This window comes from Crinia signifera, chromosome 6 (assembly GCF_055691185.1).
Source record: "Crinia signifera chromosome 6, ASM5569118v1, whole genome shotgun sequence".
Lineage (NCBI taxonomy): Eukaryota > Metazoa > Chordata > Amphibia > Anura > Myobatrachidae > Crinia > Crinia signifera.
Genome location: NC_139222.1, coordinates 89,098,063 through 89,121,276, shown reverse-complemented (window position 1 = coordinate 89,121,276; position 23,214 = coordinate 89,098,063). Strand labels below are relative to the sequence as shown.

Genomic DNA, 23,214 nt, shown 5'->3' with positions numbered 1-23,214 from the left:
GGGTGGGGCACAGCCTTCTATTGGTAATGAATTACTGTTAATACAAACTTTATTGGTTAAAACATGGCCCTGGAATTGGGTCAGACAAGGACAAAAGACAAAGACAAACAAATAACACTAATAAACAATTTACGTGAGAAAGTAGTGAAATATTATTTCAAAATATTTCTGTCTGGGGATTATAAGGTGGAAGAAATCTTCCAATCAATGACAGTATATCAATATACTGGTTAGAAATCCTAATAGACAATAAACACCTCAATTACCAATATGTGTTAGGAATTAATGTAAAAAATTACTTCATTTTGCAACAGCGTTTCCTGTAGGTGACAGTGTTGTCTTAGCTGGATTGGTCTGAGTATCTAGATGGTAGCAGTATGATCAGAGTATAGAGACACCTGAGTATGGGTTTGCTAAAGGAGTCGCTGCTGCCTGTGCATGTGACGTCTGTCAGTGAATGCGCAGTTGAGCGGACCCCGAGAGCGTCACAGGTGTCGGAATATAGATGAGAGAGTTTCTGCTGTTTCCAGGGGTGACCTGTCCGGCTCTGTTATACAAACTACAGCGCAGAGTCGGGTCCCGGGTCCCCTAGAAATGAGAGAACCCTGAGTAGATTTAGAGTATAAGGTACTCCTTCACCCTGTCCCTGGTGTTTGCTGCTATCCTCTGTGTACAGAAATAACTGTAGTGAACAGAGGTTGAGCGATGCCACCCTGGTAGTGAAGTGTGGAAAGAAGTTGAGTTTGCACGTAGATAGGTAGTGGTACAATTACCTAGGTCTCGTCCTGTAGTCAACAAAATGACATTGCAGGAAGATTGACCCTTTATACCCTATCATGGGCTGCTGGAATGCTGTGCAAGACAGAGTAGGATCAGAAAAAGTTTTTTAGGGAGATTTGGATATCCAACTTTTTTGTCTACATTTACCCTACTCCCTGGGAGCACCTCCACAATTTTATAACGTTAAATTATACTTGACCATATTGATCGGAGCATGCCTTCTCACTCTCTGTCATTATAGCCCAGTGCCCTCGGCCTCTCCCCTTTTCCCCTCCCTCTTTTTTGCAAGTATATTAATTAGGGCAGCAAAGTACGGAAGATCACTAATAATCAAGGCCTACAGTATACTGTACATATAGAACATCCCAATTCATCTCATATTGATGATTACAGAAATGATTGCTCATATCTCTATTGCTAATAAGAATGAAAGCATCTAAATAACTTGCATCCTTGTAGTCAGATGGAAACTAGCCATGAGACAACAGATGCCTTGCAGAAAAACGGTTTCCTATAAATTAGGTGAATGAGAGAGTGCCACATCAATTCTTAGTTACCGACGCTTAGAAACAATGGATTCCTAGTGCTGGTCGGCTGCATCTAAACAAGTTACACATATACCTCGGTACACCTAAATACCTAATGCTTTCCATGGGGCTTATTTGTGAACGAGTGCTAAAACTCGTGAACAATAAAACTCATTGCAAATCATAAATAGTGCGCCAGCCAATCATCTCCCAACTGTCAGCTAGGAGATGATTAGCTGGAGCACCAGATATCATACACAACAAGTTTCATCATTCACAGTGAGTTTTACTACTTGTTGATAAATGAGCCTCTATATTTGCTTTTTAGCAATTAAAAACAAACCTACCGAATGTCAACTTGTTTTAGCACCAATACCACACATTAAAGAACACCAGTAAAGCATTTCATTGTGCAAGTTGATCATTATTTAAAATAATGAAACCTAAAAACCTGCAAACATGGTTATTACACAATCAGTTCCCTGCTCCTTCCAGACACTGTTGAATCAGACTTATTAAAAAAGATCTAAACACTATGCAAGTATAAACTCAGCTCTAAGTTCCATTAAAATTGGAAACTTGGCTTGATTTAGTTACTAAAGCATAACAATGTTTATCGCTTCCAGCAAAGAGATTAAACAAATACTAAACTTAATTCAACACCTGCTGGGTATCGCAGCGTAAAGTAGTCATATAATGATACATTGTGTAATAATTCTGCAACTGGCATACAATGCTTCTCTGATATTGTGCCAAACATATGCGTAATGCAACTTGTCCAAATGAGTTACATGGCTAAAATGCATTCTCTCTCTCTCTCTCTCTCTCTCTCTCTCTCTCTCTCTCTCAGGAGAGGGAATGGGTGGTCCCGCCCAATACAAGTGACGAGAGGGAAGGCTTGTATAATTGCAAACCAATTCAGACTGCAAAGGGGAGGGGCCTACATACAGGCTCTGTGCGGGTGTCTATTCTTTCTGTAGCGCAGTAGACACGAAGGCCTGAGGTGCATGCGTGGGTCTCTAGAAATGGGTATGAGTCGTGGGTTGACCGCTGAATGTCGACACATAAAATAGGTTGACATGGTTAAGGCCGACAGGGTTGCAAGGTTGACACAAGTATTAGATTGACAGTCAAAAGGTCGAAGGGCATAGAATTAATTCGATAGTCACCGACCATCAAATGATTTCCCCCCCCATTGGTTATAAAAGTCAGTCTGAACTGCTGGCTTTTATTATTGCCGCAGATCCCCAAAAAGAGGGCAGGTATCAACCCACTTATGTTCTGAGGGGGAACACCCAGCGCTTTCATGGGGACGCCCATAAATGATCTTCTGATGGCAAGAGACAGACGTGACTGTTCAATCTTAATCCTTCTGGATCTCTCTGACACATTCGATACTGTGGGCCATAGGCTTATTGAGCAACTGAAAAACTGTACTATGGACTGGATGGCACAGTACTAAGCTGGTTCAAATCATTTCTCACTGGCAGGTCACAGAGAGTGTAATATGGAGTATACTCATCACCATCTGCCATGTGGTGTTCCACAAGGTTCTATACTATCCCCCATGCTTTGTGCAGTGTACATGCTGCAACGGTGTGAAATACTGTAATTAGGCACCGGCGCCATGGCCTGGTCTACCACTGCTATGCAGATAATACACAACTGTACTTGTCCTTCACACTGAGAACCTAATAACATCTCTAGCTGAGCTCCAGGAGTGAATGAGTGCCAGTGGTATGAGACTGAATCTTGATAAAACAGAGGTCCTTATGATAGGACCTCAACATCAAAGGACAATACTGCAGTATAGCCAACCAAATGGAATTACACTTGGGGGTACAGGATTACAAAACACTGATAATGTGTGGAATCTTGACATGGGGCTGGATGGTGGCATTACAATTAAACATCAGATATCAGCCACAATTAAATCCTCATTCTCTCATCTGAGGAACATAGCCAGAATCAAACACTTACTCCCCTATGAAGATCTGCCAAAAGACATACATGCATTTGTATCCTCTCGTTTGGATTACTGCAATGCCCTCTACCTTGGTCTCCCAGCAAAAGAACTGCACCGATTACAGCTGGTACAAAACACAGATTCAAGGCTGTTAACCAACCAGCCCCGTTCTAGCCACATAACTCCCATTCTCTACTCTCTCCACTGGCTGCCTATAAAATGGCAAATCATCTTCAAGATTAACTTACTGCATTTCAAAGCCCTATATGACCAAGGCCCAAGGTACCTGAAGCAGCTTCTGATTCCATACTGTCCCACCCGATTACTGCGATCTGTAGATGAAGGACTATTAGCAGTACCTAAAATCTGCCGTAACTCTATGGAAATCACTTTCCCCCACAGTCAGAGTCAATCCTTCAAAAACAGACTTTACAGTTTACTCAAACATTTCTATAATTTCCTAAAGTATCATCATGCTCTCAGTAGTTTATGAAAAGCTTTTCTGGACTTCATTGTTCCTCTACTGTATTACATTCATTCTATCTGTTAAGCGACGAGTTCTATTGGAGAAAGAGCGATATATAAATAAAATAATTATTATTGTATATGCCTGTCAATTGTGGGTGCCTGAGGGCAGGTTCAAATGCACGCTAATGATGCCAGTCTCCACTACAGGCTAGCTGCTTATTATTGGCCACTTGCAGATATACAGCTTAACCTGAGGAGTGTTCATTTTTTTTTTTTTTTTTTTTTTTTTTAGGGAGATGGGGTCTAACCTGGGTGGGAGAATTATACCTGTTGTTATTTCAATTCTATTCAAATGTAGTGAATAGCGAATCATTCTCTTGCTAACGTTGTTTAAAAATTGAGTACTGTATACTGAAATAGTGTGTAATGAAAGTGAGACTTAAATATGACATATACATGCATCTTCTGATTTTAGCAATGGCATTTTTTTTTTTTATCGGGAACATAATATAGTTCGTTCTGTGAATTTGAATAAAAATGTGATCAATTTTCTCATCGGCACTACAGGTTTTAAGAAGTGAGAATAAAAGAGTCACCATTAAATTAAAGCTGTGACTTGTGCTCCATCATAGCATTAATTCCTGGACTACTATGAATCATACAGCTGACTGATGAGCTGCTTTCATTTTCTTGTGCATCAGCAGATAACTGGAGAGAAAAGGAGTTTTTCAGAGGCTGCATTTATCAGCTCATGATCATTGGTGTTTGTTTGATCTGCACGACGAATCAAATGAATCGAGAGTTAACCTTTTTGATCCACTTCCTTTAAAATATATGGCAGCTGAGTTCTGACAGCACACACACATATATATATATATATATATATATATATATATATATATATATATATATATATATATATATATATATATATATATATATATATATATATATATATATATATATATATATATATATATATATAATGTTGCCCTATGAATTATGGGGATTTTTGAAGATGCATTATGTAACAAATCACAAGATGGAGGTGTGGGTAGAGGGGAACACCATGGAAGAAATTAAAATAGCTTGGAGGCTCCATCATGTGCAATGAGACTGCACCCAAACCTGCAAGTACGTTTGAGCTACCTTTACGTTTTTATATGATTGGTCAATCCGATTGGTCGCAAACGCCATATCGTTTTAAAAAATCTTACCATGTGCGGGCAGCTTAAGGCATGTGTTTCATGGTGTTTTTTTTCACGGGCTGGTCTGTGAGAGCACTGTGGTCTCTTTTTGGGGTGGTCTTTGATAACTGTCATTTTTCATGGGTTTTGTTCTGTAATAGCCCTTCCACGTCTTGACATTCTAGGAGATCTTTGTTTTTCTGTAATAGCCCTGTCATGTCTTAATGGTCTAGGAGATCTGGTTTCATGGGGTGGTCTGTGAATGCCCCACCATCCATACCCCACAGCCAAAACCTAAACCCCCATCCCCCTTCTTTGCCTAGCTCTAACTCGCCCAGCATATGTTTGGCAGTCAGGATTCCAGTAGTCCGGATTGTGAATGCTGGTGTAACCACTGCTGGGATAATGAACACATTGCCATGTGAGGGTCTGTGTGAGTCTCCTGGTGTGGTCAGTAAGCGTCCTGTGATGTTTCATATAATGGCCTGTGAAAGAGATTTTGGTCATGTTTACATAGGGTACTCTATAGATTTGTCCTCATAAACAGTGGCTTCAGCTGAGCTAAAGAGACCCTTTTCTTTCTTTTTGATGCAGGGTCCTAGGTTATTATGGAGTTCCTATTCTGTGTTTCCTGGGATGGCCTGGGTGTTTCCTGTAATGTTTCATGGGGTGGACTATGAGTGCATGGGGGGATTATTGCGCCATAAAAAATATATCAGCAACAACCTCTAGATATAAAAATGGAAAAGGACACAACAATTGGATACAATGGGAGCTGGAACGCCATTTGCTGTGGAGAAGGTAGTTATGGGGTATAATGACATCTTATACAACAGTCCATGTGGAGGCACTAGATACCACTGTACTCTACTGTTTTTACAGCACAAAGTTCATTTTATGTCTAGATCACTCAAAAAATAGTGAGTAATGTGTGTAAGCATCCCTGTTGGCCAGTGGCGGACTCAGGGGGGGAGGGCACCTGCCCCCCTGTCATTTAATTGTCTAGCTGGGGACCAGGGCTTTCCAACGAGCCCAGCCCTGTGTCTCTAGCCCCCCGGGGACCGGAGATATCGCCTGGCAAAGCTGTAAAGTTTTTTTCCCCATAGGATAATATGGGACCCGTCAATTCCTACCCCCACCCGGTTCCGATGGCTGCCAGTTCCCCCTCTGGCATCACAGAAGCTTCGCTTCCTTCAATATGATACCAGGCTGGTCCATATCGGTTAATTGGTTCCAGAGATATTGCATGTAAACCGTTTTTGTATTTTTGAAATGTAATTTCATGGCTGTTCATGTTTTTTGAGGGCACTCTGGAACCAAACGTTCCAGTTTCACTGGACCAAAATCATTCAAAGCCCACTCAAAAGTTCTTCAATATGATACTTGTCTCATATAAATGGGTCAGTTGGTTCCGAAGATATAGCCGGTTAAATGAGATAACTGGTTAAAGGGGAGGGGTGGTTTTCTCTCCCCCTCACACCAGAAAAAGCATTGACTAGGCTGGTGTAAAAGGGGTATTATTTCAATTAGCCGGGACCTGCAGTGCTCTGAATACAGCCAGGCTCTGCCACTGTCAGTGGCTATCACTTCTGTATGGCGGCGGCTGTCCTCCATTTACCGCAAGCATGTATCCCCCTTGGCAATAAGCATGTAATCCCACATGGCAATGAGCATGGAACCTCTGGCAATGAGCATGGAACCCTTGGAAATGAGCATGTAGATAAGCAGCACTTATGTAGCATAATTTTTTATAGGCATTATGGTGTTTGGCATAATACATAATGGACATAATGGCGTGTAACTTAACGTGTAATGGACATTATGGTGTAAATGTTTAATGCGCGCCTTTGGTGGTGTCCCTGTTTATGAAGCGTATTATGAATTTTGGCTTAGGGCAGTATTCAATGGTAATATTCTCCGTGCACGGCGAGCATTTTTTTTTGCTCGCCGTGCACTCTCCGTGTTCCGGAGGGCTCGTTGCCTCTCCTGCTGCCACTATTCAATGTTTATAAGACTCGCCGCCACTCGCGGCGAGTCTTAACCCCTGCAGCGGACGAGCGTCCGCAGCAGGGAGCTGACAGGGACGTGGCATCCAGGGAGATTAAAGTCTCCCTGGATGCCACAGAACATATGTGAGGGTAGGGGCCCCCCCTGGGACCCAGGCAGCACAGGCTGCCCCCCTCTATAGCCAGCGGGGGACCCAGTATTCACTGTACCCGAACGTGCTTCGGGTGCAGTGAATATATGAATATCTAATGAGCGGCTCGAGCGCTCTGGCCCCCTGCTGGCTGCACTGTGTAAAAAAAAGAAAAAAAAAAAAATGTAAAAAAATATTTTTTTTAAAATTAAATATATATTCATGTGCTATAGGCACATGAATAAAAATAACATGGCCCTCCACAGAAAAAAAAACCTGATTTTTTGACACCAAAATTAAAAAAAACACCCTTTTAGTTTAAAAGTTCACATTCCTGCTCTCCATCAAAAGATGGAGAATTTCTACACGGAGAGAGACGGCGAAAATTACTTAAAAAGACGGCGAATATTTCACATTGAATAGGGTTGCTCGCTTTTGGAGAGCAAAAGTCTCCATCCAAGGCGAGAAAAGCACAAACTCTCCATAAAACACGGCGAATTTTTCGCATTGAATACTGCCCTTAATCTGTGTGGCATTATGTGAATTTTGGCTCAATCCGTGTGGCATTATGTGAATTTTGGCTATATCCATGTGGCATTATGTGAATTTTGGCTCATTCCATTTGGCATCATGTGTAAGGGGCAAGTATAATGGGGTCTAGTATTTTGTTGCATAATGTGTATAAGTTGTATATGGTGTTGTACACTACACTCAAGGACACGCCCCCTGTTGAGTGGCCACACCCCTTTTGTCGCCATGGTGGGCCTGCGTACTTAATCCCATTCCCATCCTCTCTCTGCCGCTCTCTTAGCATGTACACTGGCACCACTAACACCGCCCCTCCCCCACTTAAAACCCTCTTTTATCATGGTGCCCCCCCTGTCATTTTATCCTGGATCCGCCCCTGCTGTTGGCTGTTACTTGCTGACATTGCAGGGTCATTCCAGCAGGGTAGTCACTTAGACACTGTGTTTACTTGGTCATAGTATCACAAACAATATCAATACTACTGCACTTTACCCATGTGTATATACTGTACCACCTAATAAATGTATATATTGCACATACTCTACTACACTCATCAGCCTAGGTGTGTGTACAGTATGTACTATAGATCCTCTAATTATCCAATCATCCAACATATGTATATACAGCATACAAACTACTTCACCCAACATCCAATGTTTTAACTATATACTATTGGGGGCGGAGCTACGCCTGCTGCCCGGCATTGACAGACTCACGTGGTGAAGGGAGCACATAAATATGGTGAGTGCAATATTGTTTTATGCCCTGATGAAAATAAGTAAACCTTATTGATACGTCGGCTAATACCCGTGTGAGGCTGTGCTTCTTGTTCAGTTGATTCCTGAGTGCCGCCGGAATATTGCGATATTGTGGGACTGCCTTGGTTCCTAAATGCGGATGGCAACAGGCTAAGCAAGCCTTGTATAGCGAGTGCCAGGACCCACCAATATATATATATATATATATATATATATATATATATATATATATATATATATATATATATATATATATATATATATATATATATATATATATATAAGCACGGGGTCCGGCACAGCCTCCTGAAGAAATAGTTACCCGGGTGCCTCCAAACAATCAAATGGATAGGCAGGAATACAATGTGGCACTCCCGGGATTTTGCAATACAAAAATTTTTAATGGAGCAGAATACACCAACGTTTCAATGCCTTCTTGGGCATTTTTGTCAAGGCTAAAGACTAATACATAGTGTGTCCTACCTTAAATACACCAAAACACAAACGCCGCAGTGCCGCGAACGGGACCACGCACCCGTGCGGCGGCGCAGACACAGTGACGTCAACCCGCCGACGCTTCCCCTAACGTCAGCGGCGTATGTCGCCATAGCAACCTATATGGACAAAAGAGAAAAAAAAACAAACATTTAAAAGCACATTAATCAAAGCAAAAAAGGCTATACATTTCATAAAGCATGTTGGAAATGTCACGATGTTACAGAGTTAAAGGTAACGCAAATAACCAAAAAACTAAACAGCCAAAATTGCTGATTAGCCAAGGCACAAAACGGCAACCCTCAAACTTTGAGGGTAAAAGTATAATGACGTTATTATAGTCTATGAATAATCCAGACCAATGGCATATAGGCACATAACGTATAAGGGCATCTACGGAGTCCCCTGCACAAAAGAAAATTAGTTAAAGGCATAGTATAAATCTCCACAAAAAAGCAATTGGGAAGATCAGGAAAACAGGAACTCAAGATGAATATTAAATTTCACACTGATAATACACTAATACCAGAGTGATCATTTAGTCCGTTGGGGGTAACGGTACCCAACCTCAGGATCCACCTCGCTTCACACTTAAGCAGAATAAGACCCCTGTTGCCACCCCTCAATGAGTCTGGAATGTGATCTATCATCCGATACTTTAGTTGAGACATAGTATGGGATGACGTCACCCAATGACGGGCTACAGGTTGTTCACTGCTACCTGATAGTAAGGCTTTTTTAATAGCTGACCTGTGGGCTGTCATACGTTCCTTAAATGACCGTTCTGTTTTGCCAATGTATGACAACCCACAGGGACAAACTATTTGATACACCACATACCGGGTGTTACAGGTTAAGGTGTGGTTAATGTACATACTTCTACCAGTTTGTGGGTGTGGAAACGTATTACCCGTCATCAGGAAGCGACAAGTGGTACAGGTACAACGAATGTTACCTTTGTTAGACCTCTTATTACTGGGGCCAATTAGGATATTAGTTTTCACCAGTGTGTCCTTTAAATTTCTAGGTCTCTTGTAACATGCTAGAAGGTTGGTAGATTGTAAACCCAAATCCGGGTCTGATTTAATCATATGCCATAGTTTTTTTGAAGTGGCATTAATGATGGGGCTACTAGAGTTGTAAGTAGTAACCCAGGGCATTCTGTCCCCCAAGGCCTTCGCTGTGGGCTTAGGTATCAGCAAATCTTTTCTATCAATACCATCGACCTTAGTTTTAGCTGAATCAAGGACTGTAGATGGATATCCCCTATCCTCAAATTTAGACAACATGTAATCCATTTGGAGGGCCGCTCGCACAGGGTCTGAATTAATACGTTTAGCCCGCAACAGCTGTGAATAGGGCAACCCCCGGATGGATGATTTAGGGTGACAGCTAGAATAATGAAGCAAATTGTTCCTGTCTGTTGGTTTGGAAAACAAGCTCGTGGTCAGTTGACCAGCCTCATTCCTAATTTCCACATCTAAGAATGTAATCACTTCTTTACTATGTGTGAATGTAAATTTCACAGGGCAAGATGTTGCATTATGCTGTTCAATATGTCTTATGAGGTCCTCCGCTGGGCCCCTCCAAAAAATCAAAAGATCATCTATATAGCGGGTGTAGAAAAGTATACGACCCGCTATATGATGATCTTGGAAAAAGATTTCTTCCTCCATCCTGAACATGAAAATGTTCGCATATGAGGGAGCTACCGCCGCCCCCATTGCACACCCCGTTAATTGGAGGTAAAACCCCCCATTGTAGATGAAAAATTTTTTTGTCAATATCAATTCTAAGAGTTTTAACAATAGGTCTACATCTGGTCCAACATAGGCAGGATGACCTGTTATGTATTCCCTAACCGCGGCCATCCCCAAATCATGGGGAATGACCGTGTAGAGACTACATACATCAATTGTAAAGAGGCTGATGTCCTCTTTGATCTCCACAAAAGATTGTAGTTTACACAATAGGGACGTAGTGTCTAACAGGTACCTGGGATGTGACCGTATGCAGGGTTGTAGTACACTATCAATTAAAATCGAGGAAGGTTGAAATAGGGACTCTCGGCATCGTGACATTTCCAACATGCTTTATGAAATGTATAGCCTTTTTTGCTTTGATTAATGTGCTTTTAAATGTTTGTTTTTTTTTCTCTTTTGTCCATATAGGTTGCTATGGCGACATACGCCGCTGACGTTAGGGGAAGCGTCGGCGGGTTGACGTCACTGTGTCTGCGCCGCCGCACGGGTGCGTGGTCCCGTTCGCGGCACTGCGGCGTTTGTGTTTTGGTGTATTTAAGGTAGGACACACTATGTATTAGTCTTTAGCCTTGACAAAAATGCCCAAGTAGGCATTGAAACGTTGGTGTATTCTGCTCCATTAAAAATTTTTCTATTGCAAAATCCCGGGAGTGCCACATTGTATTCCTGCCTATCCATTTGATTGTTTGGAGGCACCCGGGTAACTATTTCTTCAGGAGGCTGTGCCGGACCCCGTGCTTTGTATCTATTGGTGTACCAGCGTGCTGTTGGATCATCTGTCGGGGCACCCCCAATTTTGCGTACCTTGTGTACTCCAAGGACTGTGCTGCTACCCGTGGACGACGGGCTGCAACCGTGAGTGTTCCCCACTCTCAGTTTTTAACTATTTTTGTGTGGATCTGCAAGGTCCTGAGTATCAAAGGCTGTTTTCACTGTAGTATGTCACAAGCTGCCCCTACTCAATCGGGGGGAGGCTATTGCCCTATTGTATATCCGGTGGGTGCAGCTCACAGCTACACACCAGAAGAAGCGGAGGGCATTTTGTACAGCAGCCTGTTAGAGGATTTGTCAGAAGCTGCATCGTTTGAGGATCTGTATAGAGACCTATTAAAATTGAAAAAACGCGAGATAGACTATTACTATCATGGTCTGTCACTCAGCGAGTACTATCGCGCTAAAAAAATCCCGAGGGGGCTACGTATGAAAAATGGCCCCACAATTGGGAGACATGACTCTACGTTTTGTCGCAAATGGGTCTCCATTATGAACAAATGTTCATTTGATTTAATGCTTCTGATAATCGAGTACTCTACCCAGGAAGTAAAATTGGCGAAAGATAAAATCACAGAATTTGAAATCGCCCATAAAACCAGTCTCAGTGAAGACCCCAGTACAGATTGGTACGCAAAACTCAACGAACAATTACAAGTGTATAAACGTAATCTAATCAAATTTAAACGTGATAAGAAAACCAAAGTGGACGCAGATTACGACCAGAACTTGGTCTACCAGTGGACGGCACCACAACGGTCGGGGGGCCCCAGGAAACCGTTTTTTCGGAGACACAACAAAGGTACGGACAGACATCAAGGGTCTTCCACTGAGTTTAACTCCTCTAACAGCGAGGGAGAATGTGTCGGAGAGGGACCATCATCTGTCAGCCAACTACACCCTTTAGGGGTTCGCCCCAAACGCAACCCCCAAGGAGGAGGTGGCGACCTTACACCCGTAGGGGGGGCCAGGCCGAGAGACAAAAACGCTGGAAAAAGACCTCCAATCGGGAGAGGCAGGAATTAGTTATTAACTTGTCTTCATACCCACTTACTCCAACGGAATCCAGCCTCCTGGCCAAAGGCCTATCTTTTATCCCGACTGCACACTTTGACAAGAATAACTGGAATGTGGAACATCATCGATTAGCCCGGCAATTAAGACTTAAAGATTATTTCTCGAAACCAAGAGACGCAGGAGTGGGCATAAAGGTACCAACAGTTGGTTGGGATACTATACCAGCGCAGCTCAAAAGAATTTTACCTAAATCACAATTTGATCCGCAGTCGTTCAATCCGACTATAAAAACGTATATGCGACTGCTGGATAAGGATATATCCATGGAAATTCCCAAGAAACCTCCTACACGGGACAATTTGACAAAAGCAGAGCGTACGGCCCTGAGTGAACTGTCTAAAAATGACAAACTTGTTTTCCGCCCGGCAGACAAGGGGGGTGCCCTTGTCCTGCAGGACCGCGATAAATATCATGATCAAGTCATGGTTCATTTGAATGATGGACTTACATATTGTAAATTGCCTAAGGACCCTACTGCAGTGTTTAGGACGGAATTGGAGTGTGTGTTACAGCAGGCGGTTGACAAAAAGCTTATTACCGCTCAGGTGAAAGAAGCATTACTACCAGCTTTCCCTCTAGTACCGCTTATGTATACCATCCCAAAGATTCATAAAACCCTGATTGATCCCCCTGGCCGTCCTATAATCTCTGCCCGAGAGTCCCTATTTCAACCTTCCTCGATTTTAATTGATAGTGTACTACAACCCTGCATACGGTCACATCCCAGGTACCTGTTAGACACTACGTCCCTATTGTGTAAACTACAATCTTTTGTGGAGATCAAAGAGGACATCAGCCTCTTTACAATTGATGTATGTAGTCTCTACACGGTCATTCCCCATGATTTGGGGATGGCCGCGGTTAGGGAATACATAACAGGTCATCCTGCCTATGTTGGACCAGATGTAGACCTATTGTTAAAACTCTTAGAATTGATATTGACAAAAAATTTTTTCATCTACAATGGGGGGTTTTACCTCCAATTAACGGGGTGTGCAATGGGGGCGGCGGTAGCTCCCTCATATGCGAACATTTTCATGTTCAGGATGGAGGAAGAAATCTTTTTCCAAGATCATCATATAGCGGGTCGTATACTTTTCTACACCCGCTATATAGATGATCTTTTGATTTTTTGGAGGGGCCCAGCGGAGGACCTCATAAGACATATTGAACAGCATAATGCAACATCTTGCCCTGTGAAATTTACATTCACACATAGTAAAGAAGTGATTACATTCTTAGATGTGGAAATTAGGAATGAGGCTGGTCAACTGACCACGAGCTTGTTTTCCAAACCAACAGACAGGAACAATTTGCTTCATTATTCTAGCTGTCACCCTAAATCATCCATCCGGGGGTTGCCCTATTCACAGCTGTTGCGGGCTAAACGTATTAATTCAGACCCTGTGCGAGCGGCCCTCCAAATGGATTACATGTTGTCTAAATTTGAGGATAGGGGATATCCATCTACAGTCCTTGATTCAGCTAAAACTAAGGTCGATGGTATTGATAGAAAAGATTTGCTGATACCTAAGCCCACAGCGAAGGCCTTGGGGGACAGAATGCCCTGGGTTACTACTTACAACTCTAGTAGCCCCATCATTAATGCCACTTCAAAAAAACTATGGCATATGATTAAATCAGACCCGGATTTGGGTTTACAATCTACCAACCTTCTAGCATGTTACAAGAGACCTAGAAATTTAAAGGACACACTGGTGAAAACTAATATCCTAATTGGCCCCAGTAATAAGAGGTCTAACAAAGGTAACATTCGTTGTACCTGTACCACTTGTCGCTTCCTGATGACGGGTAATACGTTTCCACACCCACAAACTGGTAGAAGTATGTACATTAACCACACCTTAACCTGTAACACCCGGTATGTGGTGTATCAAATAGTTTGTCCCTGTGGGTTGTCATACATTGGCAAAACAGAACGGTCATTTAAGGAACGTATGACAGCCCACAGGTCAGCTATTAAAAAAGCCTTACTATCAGGTAGCAGTGAACAACCTGTAGCCCGTCATTGGGTGACGTCATCCCATACTATGTCTCAACTAAAGTATCGGATGATAGATCACATTCCAGACTCATTGAGGGGTGGCAACAGGGGTCTTATTCTGCTTAAGTGTGAAGCGAGGTGGATCCTGAGGTTGGGTACCGTTACCCCCAACGGACTAAATGATCACTCTGGTATTAGTGTATTATCAGTGTGAAATTTAATATTCATCTTGAGTTCCTGTTTTCCTGATCTTCCCAATTGCTTTTTTGTGGAGATTTATACTATGCCTTTAACTAATTTTCTTTTGTGCAGGGGACTCCGTAGATGCCCTTATACGTTATGTGCCTATATGCCATTGGTCTGGATTATTCATAGACTATAATAACGTCATTATACTTTTACCCTCAAAGTTTGAGGGTTGCCGTTTTGTGCCTTGGCTAATCAGCAATTTTGGCTGTTTAGTTTTTTGGTTATTTGCGTTACCTTTAACTCTGTAACATCGTGACATTTCCAACATGCTTTATGAAATGTATAGCCTTTTTTGCTTTGATTAATGTGCTTTTAAATGTTTGTTTTTTTTCTCTTTTGTCCATATAGGTTGCTATGGCGACATACGCCGCTGACGTTAGGGGAAGCGTCGGCGGGTTGACGTCACTGTGTCTGCGCCGCCGCACGGGTGCGTGGTCCCGTTCGCGGCACTGCGGCGTTTGTGTTTTGGTGTATTTAAGGTAGGACACACTATGTATTAGTCTTTAGCCTTGACAAAAATGCCCAAGTAGGCATTGAAACGTTGGTGTATTCTGCTCCATTAAAAATTTTTCTATTGCAAAATCCCGGGAGTGCCACATTGTATTCCTGCCTATATATATATATATATATATATATATATATGGAGGAGAAACTGCAATGCTATAGAACAGTATCACACACAAGCAGCCAGTTGTATTATCCATGAAATGTTATCTATTAAGCATGCATATGACTTGATCATTACTTGACACATAGCATAGCCTGCAATGTTACCAACATACATGTGCGGTTATAATTTACATCTGGGTACATGTTTGAGGGCTAGGAAAGACACCATGAAGACAACTGAAGCACGGTGTTTAAGCTTAGGACCAGCCTCACTGTACTAATTGTAAAGTGCTGCAAATTATGCTGGAAAATAAATAAAAGTTATAATAGTAAAGCATAGGATGAGTGCTGGTCAGTGGAGTGGAAACGTGTGGAATCCAAGCCAGCTGAATAAACACATTAATAGGAAACAATTCCTCTATATCTAGACAGAGGGGTAAGGGAGGAGATAATGGAGGAGAAGTGATATAGAGCCTGGTACTTTATCACCGGCCAATCAGCTTCTAACTGTCCCTTTTTAAAACCAGCCTGTAACTTAACAGTCAGGAGCTGATTGGCTGGTGATAAAGTACCAGGCACTTTATCACTTCTCCTCCCTTATCACTGCTTCATACATCTACCCTTGAGCCTGCAAACACTCCATTCAGTTCATCCTTAATCTACTTTATCTACATAATAAAAACCATTAACCAAGAGATTATTCTGATGACTAAGGGGTAGATGTATGAAGCAGTGATAAGGGAGGAGAAGTGACAAAGTGCCTGGTACTTTATCACTGGCCAATCAGCTCTTAACTGTCCCTTTTTAAACCCAGCCTGTAACTTAACAATCAGGAGCTGATTGGCTGGTGATAAAGTACCAGGCACTTTATCACTTCTCCTCCCTTATCACTGCTTCATACATCTCTCCCTAAGTGTCTGTCGTTGAACCTGGGGGTAATAGAAAACACACAAGGTTAGATGAATGCTCTTAGGTTATGAAGGATTGTAAAGTCAAAGAGGCATTGGTACTTGTAGTATCTGGTATTATGTGAATCATTATGCCAATATTTTGCCAGTACCATGTATTCAAATTACAATATATTTGCCATCAGACTCAACTCTGGAGTCAACAAGAGAATAAAAGTCTGTATTTGTAGAATAGAATATCACATGTCTGTTGTGGAAATATATGGCCATGACAAAATTCTTTCAGTTACCAGGAGGAAGACCACATTTCTTTGCATGCTAAACTGAATCCATTTTAATTTCATCTCACCATATAAGTTACAATGCAGCACAGGTAGCTGTAACTATTACTTCACCTGTTTTTTCTAAGCAAACAAGAAAGATTATTCCATTAGCAGATCGAAGAGGATCACACTTATATATTTACATCAGTAATCTCCAACCCAAGAAACCTTTAAGATACGTTAAACAAACAAGAAGCTCAAGTTAATGACAATTAAAAAGGTACAGTACCTTGGCAGCCACAGAAGAGTTTGGTTTCTCCAACAGATCCCACAGTTTCTTCCGCTTGTCAGCGCAGCAAGTGTTGTCAAACTCTTCCCCATCTCGTTCCCTCAGAGTCTCCGCTTCTCGCTTTAGTTCTTCATTCATTTGTTCCTTTTTTTGATGGTATCTGGCCTGACAGCAGGACTCCAGGTAGATCTCATCAATCCCCCAGTAGTCCAGCTCTTGGCTGAAGGACAAAGCACACATCTCCTCCATCATATGCAACTTCCCAGTGCGGTAAAAGTTCAAGATCGAGGTGAACGCCCCAGGGTGCCGATCAAAAAAGTATTCATTTTCCTCAAGGTTATAGTCATCACAAATTTCCATCAAGGACTCATGGGTATTGCAGTCCCTTAGCTTCCCAAGCCTGGTACGTGGTAACCTATCTAGGGTCCTCCATAAAACTTCATGTGCTAACCCACCAACATTTAACTTCACCCTCCTTGAGCAAGCCTTGCTTCGTACAATCTCCATTGGATCAGGAGGCAGTGAGGTAGTGGAGCGGGATCCATGCTTGTTCATCCACCCGGGCATTTCTGTGGAATGAACAGGCTCTGGCAATGTTAGAATAGCTGGGTCTAGGCTGGTGGTGGCAGTCACTGGTCACCTGTCTCTCTTCACCTCCATTCTGAGAGAAGCACCAGGAGAGGGGATCGGACAGACATTTTCCTCTGCTGTGACCTACAAAGTAAGCAAGAGCATCCTTCACACAGTGTTAGGTGCTTTATCCATTAATCAGACGAGCAAATAGCTCCTGTAATCTGCTCAGAAACAACAGTCCAGCCAGGCTTTACTTGTCACTGGCTGAGCTCACTGCATGCAAAGGGCGCTGTCCACAAGTGTGTGGTGCTGAACTCTCCATCCACATTCTACTGCTACTGGGGTCCAAACACACACTACAGTAGAAGTGAACTCTGATCACATTACTGTACAAAGCACGCACACAAAGAAAAAAACTAAGGGAGGAGAGGTTCTTTTGATGTTAATACTATGCTAAGCTATACAGTTCAAGAGCAGTTCTCTTCTTTCACAGTGATGTGCATGGCTGAGGGAGGTTACTGTATGCAGTATGTAACTGAGGGAGGGAAGGCTTTGGATATTAATACTATGAATTGCTGTACACTATGCACACACTTTGGGAACAGTTCTATTTTACCACACAACTGAAAGGGTGCCTGTATTAACACTATGCTACCACTGTGCCCCCACTCTTGGGAAGGAGGACATCTACGTTCTGTACTGTACAGAGCACACATAGAGGAGAATGCTGTTGGAATTAATAGTATGTTATTTCAGTACTACATACAAACATTCTGGAAGAGGGTAACTGTTCTCCTAACAGCATTAGTATCACTAGTATTAATACTATATTACAGCTCTAGTATACTCTGCACACACACACACACACACACACACACACACACACACACAGGGGGGGGGGGGAGAGTGCTACTGTTACTAATGGTATGGTATTACTGTTCGCTCTACATAAACACACACATTGGGAGAGGAGAACTACTATCACAGTACTGACAATAGCATGTGCATCCCTAGTGGGAGTGTATTACTGGTAGTAATACTATGGGCCTGTTATAGAGGTGCGCAGATCTCGCACGGCTGGATTTCAAACGGATTCTCAAGCCCTGCACATGACAGACTTAGTTAACCCAGTGCTGCTCACTATCTGAGCTCTGCTTGTCTACACTAGTGGATCTGATTTCTCCACCATTGTGGCACCAACGGCCATAACATCGCTACTCGAGCAACCCCTGCCTGACGTAGTCTCCTATGTAACTTTCTTAGGATATGGCCACGGTGGCAGTGGTGTTGTGAAAGAGTTTGCAGCCACGTGCTGAAACACTTCCATATACACCCAGGGCAGCAGGGATAATGTAATGGTTAGCATTACCTCCTCACAGCTCTAAGGTCAGGACCTTCCATTTGTGTGAAGATTGTCCCTGTACTTGCATACATGGGTTTCTCCGGATCCTCTGGGTTCCTCCCAAAAATATACTGGTAGGATAATTGGTTCCCAACAAAAATCAACCCTCGCATGAATGTGTGTGCGTGTATATGTGGTAGGTAAACAATAAATTTTAAGCTCCACTGGGGCAGGAACTGATGTGAATGTCCAAGTGTCCTCTTTAAAGTGCTGCAGAATATGTGTGCGCTATATAAATAACTGGTAGTGGTAATATTAACAACAACAACAACAACAACAACAACTGACACCTCAACTGCACAAACATCAATACTGTATCAATCTCTACATCAGCCTCTATGCTCGGACCAAATATCATCTGGCACACATCTGCACACAGCACATTACTCAGAAATGAGAAGGGAGAATATATATTATCGCAGCACTCTATATACAGTATATATACACACTTTGAGCAGTTCCCTATCACATATATTTACAAAACACACCATTCATGGAGGAGAGATCTAATAGTTACCACTGCACACTCCTGTAAACACTCCTGGAGAACTGCTGTAACACTATTGTACAAAGCATACATAACTCAGGGAGAAGAGTATCACTGTACGCTCTATAATTGCACATATACTTGGGGAGATGTATTGCTTTACATTACAAATTCAGAACATGGAACAGAAAGTTCTTCTAGTATAAATAATATTTTACCTATGTAAACTATACACCCTTTCTGAGAAAGTAGAACTTCTTGTATTAGTATTATCATGCTGCTACATAGAGCAGACATGCCGGGAAGACAGCAAAACTGTTATAAACCACATCTATAGTACACACGCAACAGTTACTGTACAGTAGTACTGGTCTGATTGCTTTTGTACACATGAAAATATGCTGGGATTCATTTAGCGGTGGATGCATTCTAAGCTCTGTACATGTGCATCATAAATCTGTGACAAAAAGAATTGTGCTTAATATAACAGTTGCATTTTTTATATATATTTTTAATTAAAATTCAAATAGCACATTTTTGGATTGATGGTGTAAAAATAAATAAAATAAAGTACTCTCAGCTGAAGGGATTAAAACACTTACAGCCAATCAAAAGTGGCTAGGAAGTAATGCTGGTGTCTCCCTTATTATAAATGGCCATTGGTACACAGGCATATAACAGATGTGCCTCATTATAAGGATGGTTTTTTTAAACATATGTCTATGTATTATTACGTTACAACTCGAGGGGGATGCTACACACGTGCACAGCCTACTGTACTCAATTTGATTGATTGTCTTTCCAGGTGACATTATGGGATATAAGTCCGAAATACACCTACATTTAGATTTTGATGCATTTGAGTACACATGCTATTTGGAATTTAAGTATATATTCATACCTCAAGAATTGATGCCCATTATTGTTAATGGTAGAATAACAGTGTACTACTACTACTCAGTACACACATACATACTGTACAAGTACTGGGATTTAATACTATCTACAGCACAGAGACAGGAGAGTAGTGTGTATAAATGTTTGTATGAAGGAAGAGTAGTGTTTATGGTTTTTTTTAAAATAACACTCCTCTACCTTCTCTTTGGAGCAACACCAATGGTTTAATGATTAGCAGTACGGCCTCACAGCACTGAGGTCGTGGGTTCGATTCCCACGATGGCTCTAACTGTGCAGAGTTGGTATATGCTCCCCGTACTTGTGTGGGTTTCCTCCAGGTACTCCGGTTTCCTCCCACAATCCAAAAATATACTGGTAGGTTAACAAAAATTAACCCTAGAATGTCTGTGTGTGCGTGTACATGTGGTAGGGAATATAGATTGTAAGCTCCACTGGGGCAGGGACTGATGTGAATGTTCAACTATGATGTGAATGTTCAACTATACTCTGTACAACGCTGCGGAATATGTGCGCGCTATAGAAGAATCTGGTAATAAATAAGATAAACAAATAATCCATAGATTTGACTGTGATGAAAGAGTAGTGTCTATGGCAGTGGTTGCCAAATGTGATCCCTAAGGCTCCTAAACAGTCCAGGATATCCCTGGTTGTGCACAGATGGTATAACCAAACTGTCGAAACGCACTAATTAAGTCACCAGTGCTTTAGCATGGATATCTTTAAAACCAGGACTGTCTTGAGGACCACGTTTGACAACCACTGGTCTAGGCCTTTCTTGTGATGGGAGAGAAGTGTTTATGGCGTCTCCTGCAAGGGAAGAGTAGTCTATGGCTTCTCTTGTGAGGGGAGGGTAGTATCCATGGCCTGCTGTGATAGGAGAGTAGTGTCCATTCTCTATGCTGTGAGGAGAGGGATAGTGAACATGTTCTTTCCTGAAATGGGCCTCATATCATGGTTACAAGTGTCCAGGGCACCAGTTCCTGTATTGTTTTTATGTCTTGCCCTAAATATGGGTTCTGATTTTCAGTGTTGTAGGTCTGGCATCCAGAAGGGGTGACTCAGGTGCCTACTATAGTGGCTGATAAGGGAGCCTGTCTGCCTGGCACACTGGAATCTATCAGCTGAATTAAATGTAAATAAACATCTGTATTCCTGTCACAGATATTTGATAGCGCAGCAGAAAATGTGTAACTCACCACACACTGGTACAATGTCTGCCAGTCACAGGAATACTCCACAGTGGAGGGGACAACATATGTGTGTACAGTATACATAGAATGATCCCTGTATTCATTCCCAGGCATGGTGGGCAGATGGAACAATGCACCCCCTATACTATATCAGCTGTTCATCCATTGCTCATTTATGGCAGATAGTAAACAATCACTAAGAAAATGCAGATGCAAAAACCTATGCTACAGTCTGTATCCCAACCCACACGTGCATGCTGCCTGGGGTGCCAGGGTAATATATACACAGTGTGTTGTGCAGGTGCTGCAGAGACATCTATACATGCAGAACATACTGTACCTCATCCAGTGGCTGCAGATGACAGGCAGAAGATCCTCCTCCCTGTGCAGGAACAGACAGATCTCCTGAGCTGCTGCTAATCCCGGGATCCACTGCAAACAGCTAATTCAGGCCTCTCCCTGTGCTTGTGCATGTAACAGCTTCCAATGCTTTCTTCAGGTTCCTGATAGAAATCAACAAGTCTGGTGTGGAGCTCCAGCTTTTTCCTCTCTGCAATACAGCTCGCACTTCTTCACAGAGGTAATTTCATATTGTCATCTGAAAAGAGGAAGGGATCGCCCCCTACAGGCTACTTAGAAAAGCACACCTCTGCTTGACTCTTTCGCGCCCGGATATAAAGCAATACTACTTTTATGCCTCAATAGCCTGCTGCTCTGTTCTTCTCACCGTGCCAGATAATAATGCCATGTTTTCCCTGTGTCTCGCTGTACAGGAACATTAGCCTAAATTCTGTGTTTCTTCATTGCTTGCCACACTATCCCTGTCTATTGTGAATGCTGCCAATAATAACCAAGGCCATTAGTACAAAAAGAGCATGAGCCAAGCTGCCAAGAACAGAGATTATAACTATTAGACCAATTTTCCACTGCCCAAAAAAACCTAGGTAATTGTCAGATACACCCAGGAATTGGCTCAGTGGAAACGGCTCCAATGAAAGACTCCCGGGTCTTGTGACATGGGATTTTTCCCGGTTAACAAGCAGGGTTTTTGGTGGGAAAACCCCCCTAACAGTCCAGTGAAATTACTCCCAGGATTTTATACACAGGTAAATCCAAAAGGATACTTGCCTGCCTGACCCTCTCCTTCAGGGAGAAAATGCTCTGTTCTTTCCTGGTAATGTATGATTGCCAGCACCTGTGGGGAGCTAGGTAATTGATAAGAAAGGTGTTTCCCCACAGGTGATGGCCATCATACATTATCAGGAAAGCCCAGGAACAGAGCATTGTCTCCCTCATGGAGAGGGTCAGGTAGCCAAGCATGTCTGATATGATTGATCCTTCCATGGCGCTGCATACCTCCCAACATGACCCTCTCCAGGAGGGACACAATGCTCTATTCTTGGACTTTCCTCTTAATTTAGGATTGCCATCACCTGTGGTGAAGCACCTTTCTTATTAGTTAACCTGTTCAAAAACAGGTGATAGTAATCATACATTAAAAGGAAAGTCCAGAAGCAGAGCATTTTGTCCCTCCTGGCATGGGTCATGTTGGGAGGTATGCGTTGGATGATGAATAAAGGCCATTTTAATTACATCAACAGGTGTTGCTGGGTTTTCAAGGGTGCATAGAAAATGGAGGCACCCTGGGAAAAACCCAGGACTACTGTGCAGTGGAAATGGGGTCTAACTAGGTACGACAGGGCAAAATCCCAGGAAAAAAAAAATCCTAGGATTTTGGTGGTAAACAGGTATTAGAATTCAGGGGGCCAGATGTATCAAGCTTCAAAAAGTGATTAACAGCTGGCCAATTAGCTCCTTGCTGCTATTATTCAAGCCTGTAATATGAAAGTTAGGAGATGATTGG

The 23,214-nt window shown here is 42.4% G+C and overlaps 1 protein-coding gene across 1 annotated transcript in view; it reads right to left on the bottom strand.

Annotated features, from left to right (window-relative positions):
* Window positions 1-22,471, bottom strand: part of KCNB1 (potassium voltage-gated channel subfamily B member 1) — a 186,147-nt gene extending 163,676 nt beyond the window's left edge. The window contains exons 1-2 of the mRNA XM_083146407.1: window positions 21,691-22,471; window positions 16,781-17,494 (exon numbers count right to left, since the gene is read on the bottom strand). Of these exons, the coding sequence (XP_083002533.1) occupies window positions 16,781-17,347 (567 nt within the window). The 5' untranslated portion in view covers window positions 17,348-17,494; window positions 21,691-22,471. The remainder of the gene's footprint in view (window positions 1-16,780; window positions 17,495-21,690) is intronic.
* Between the last annotated feature and the right edge of the window lie 743 nt (window positions 22,472-23,214).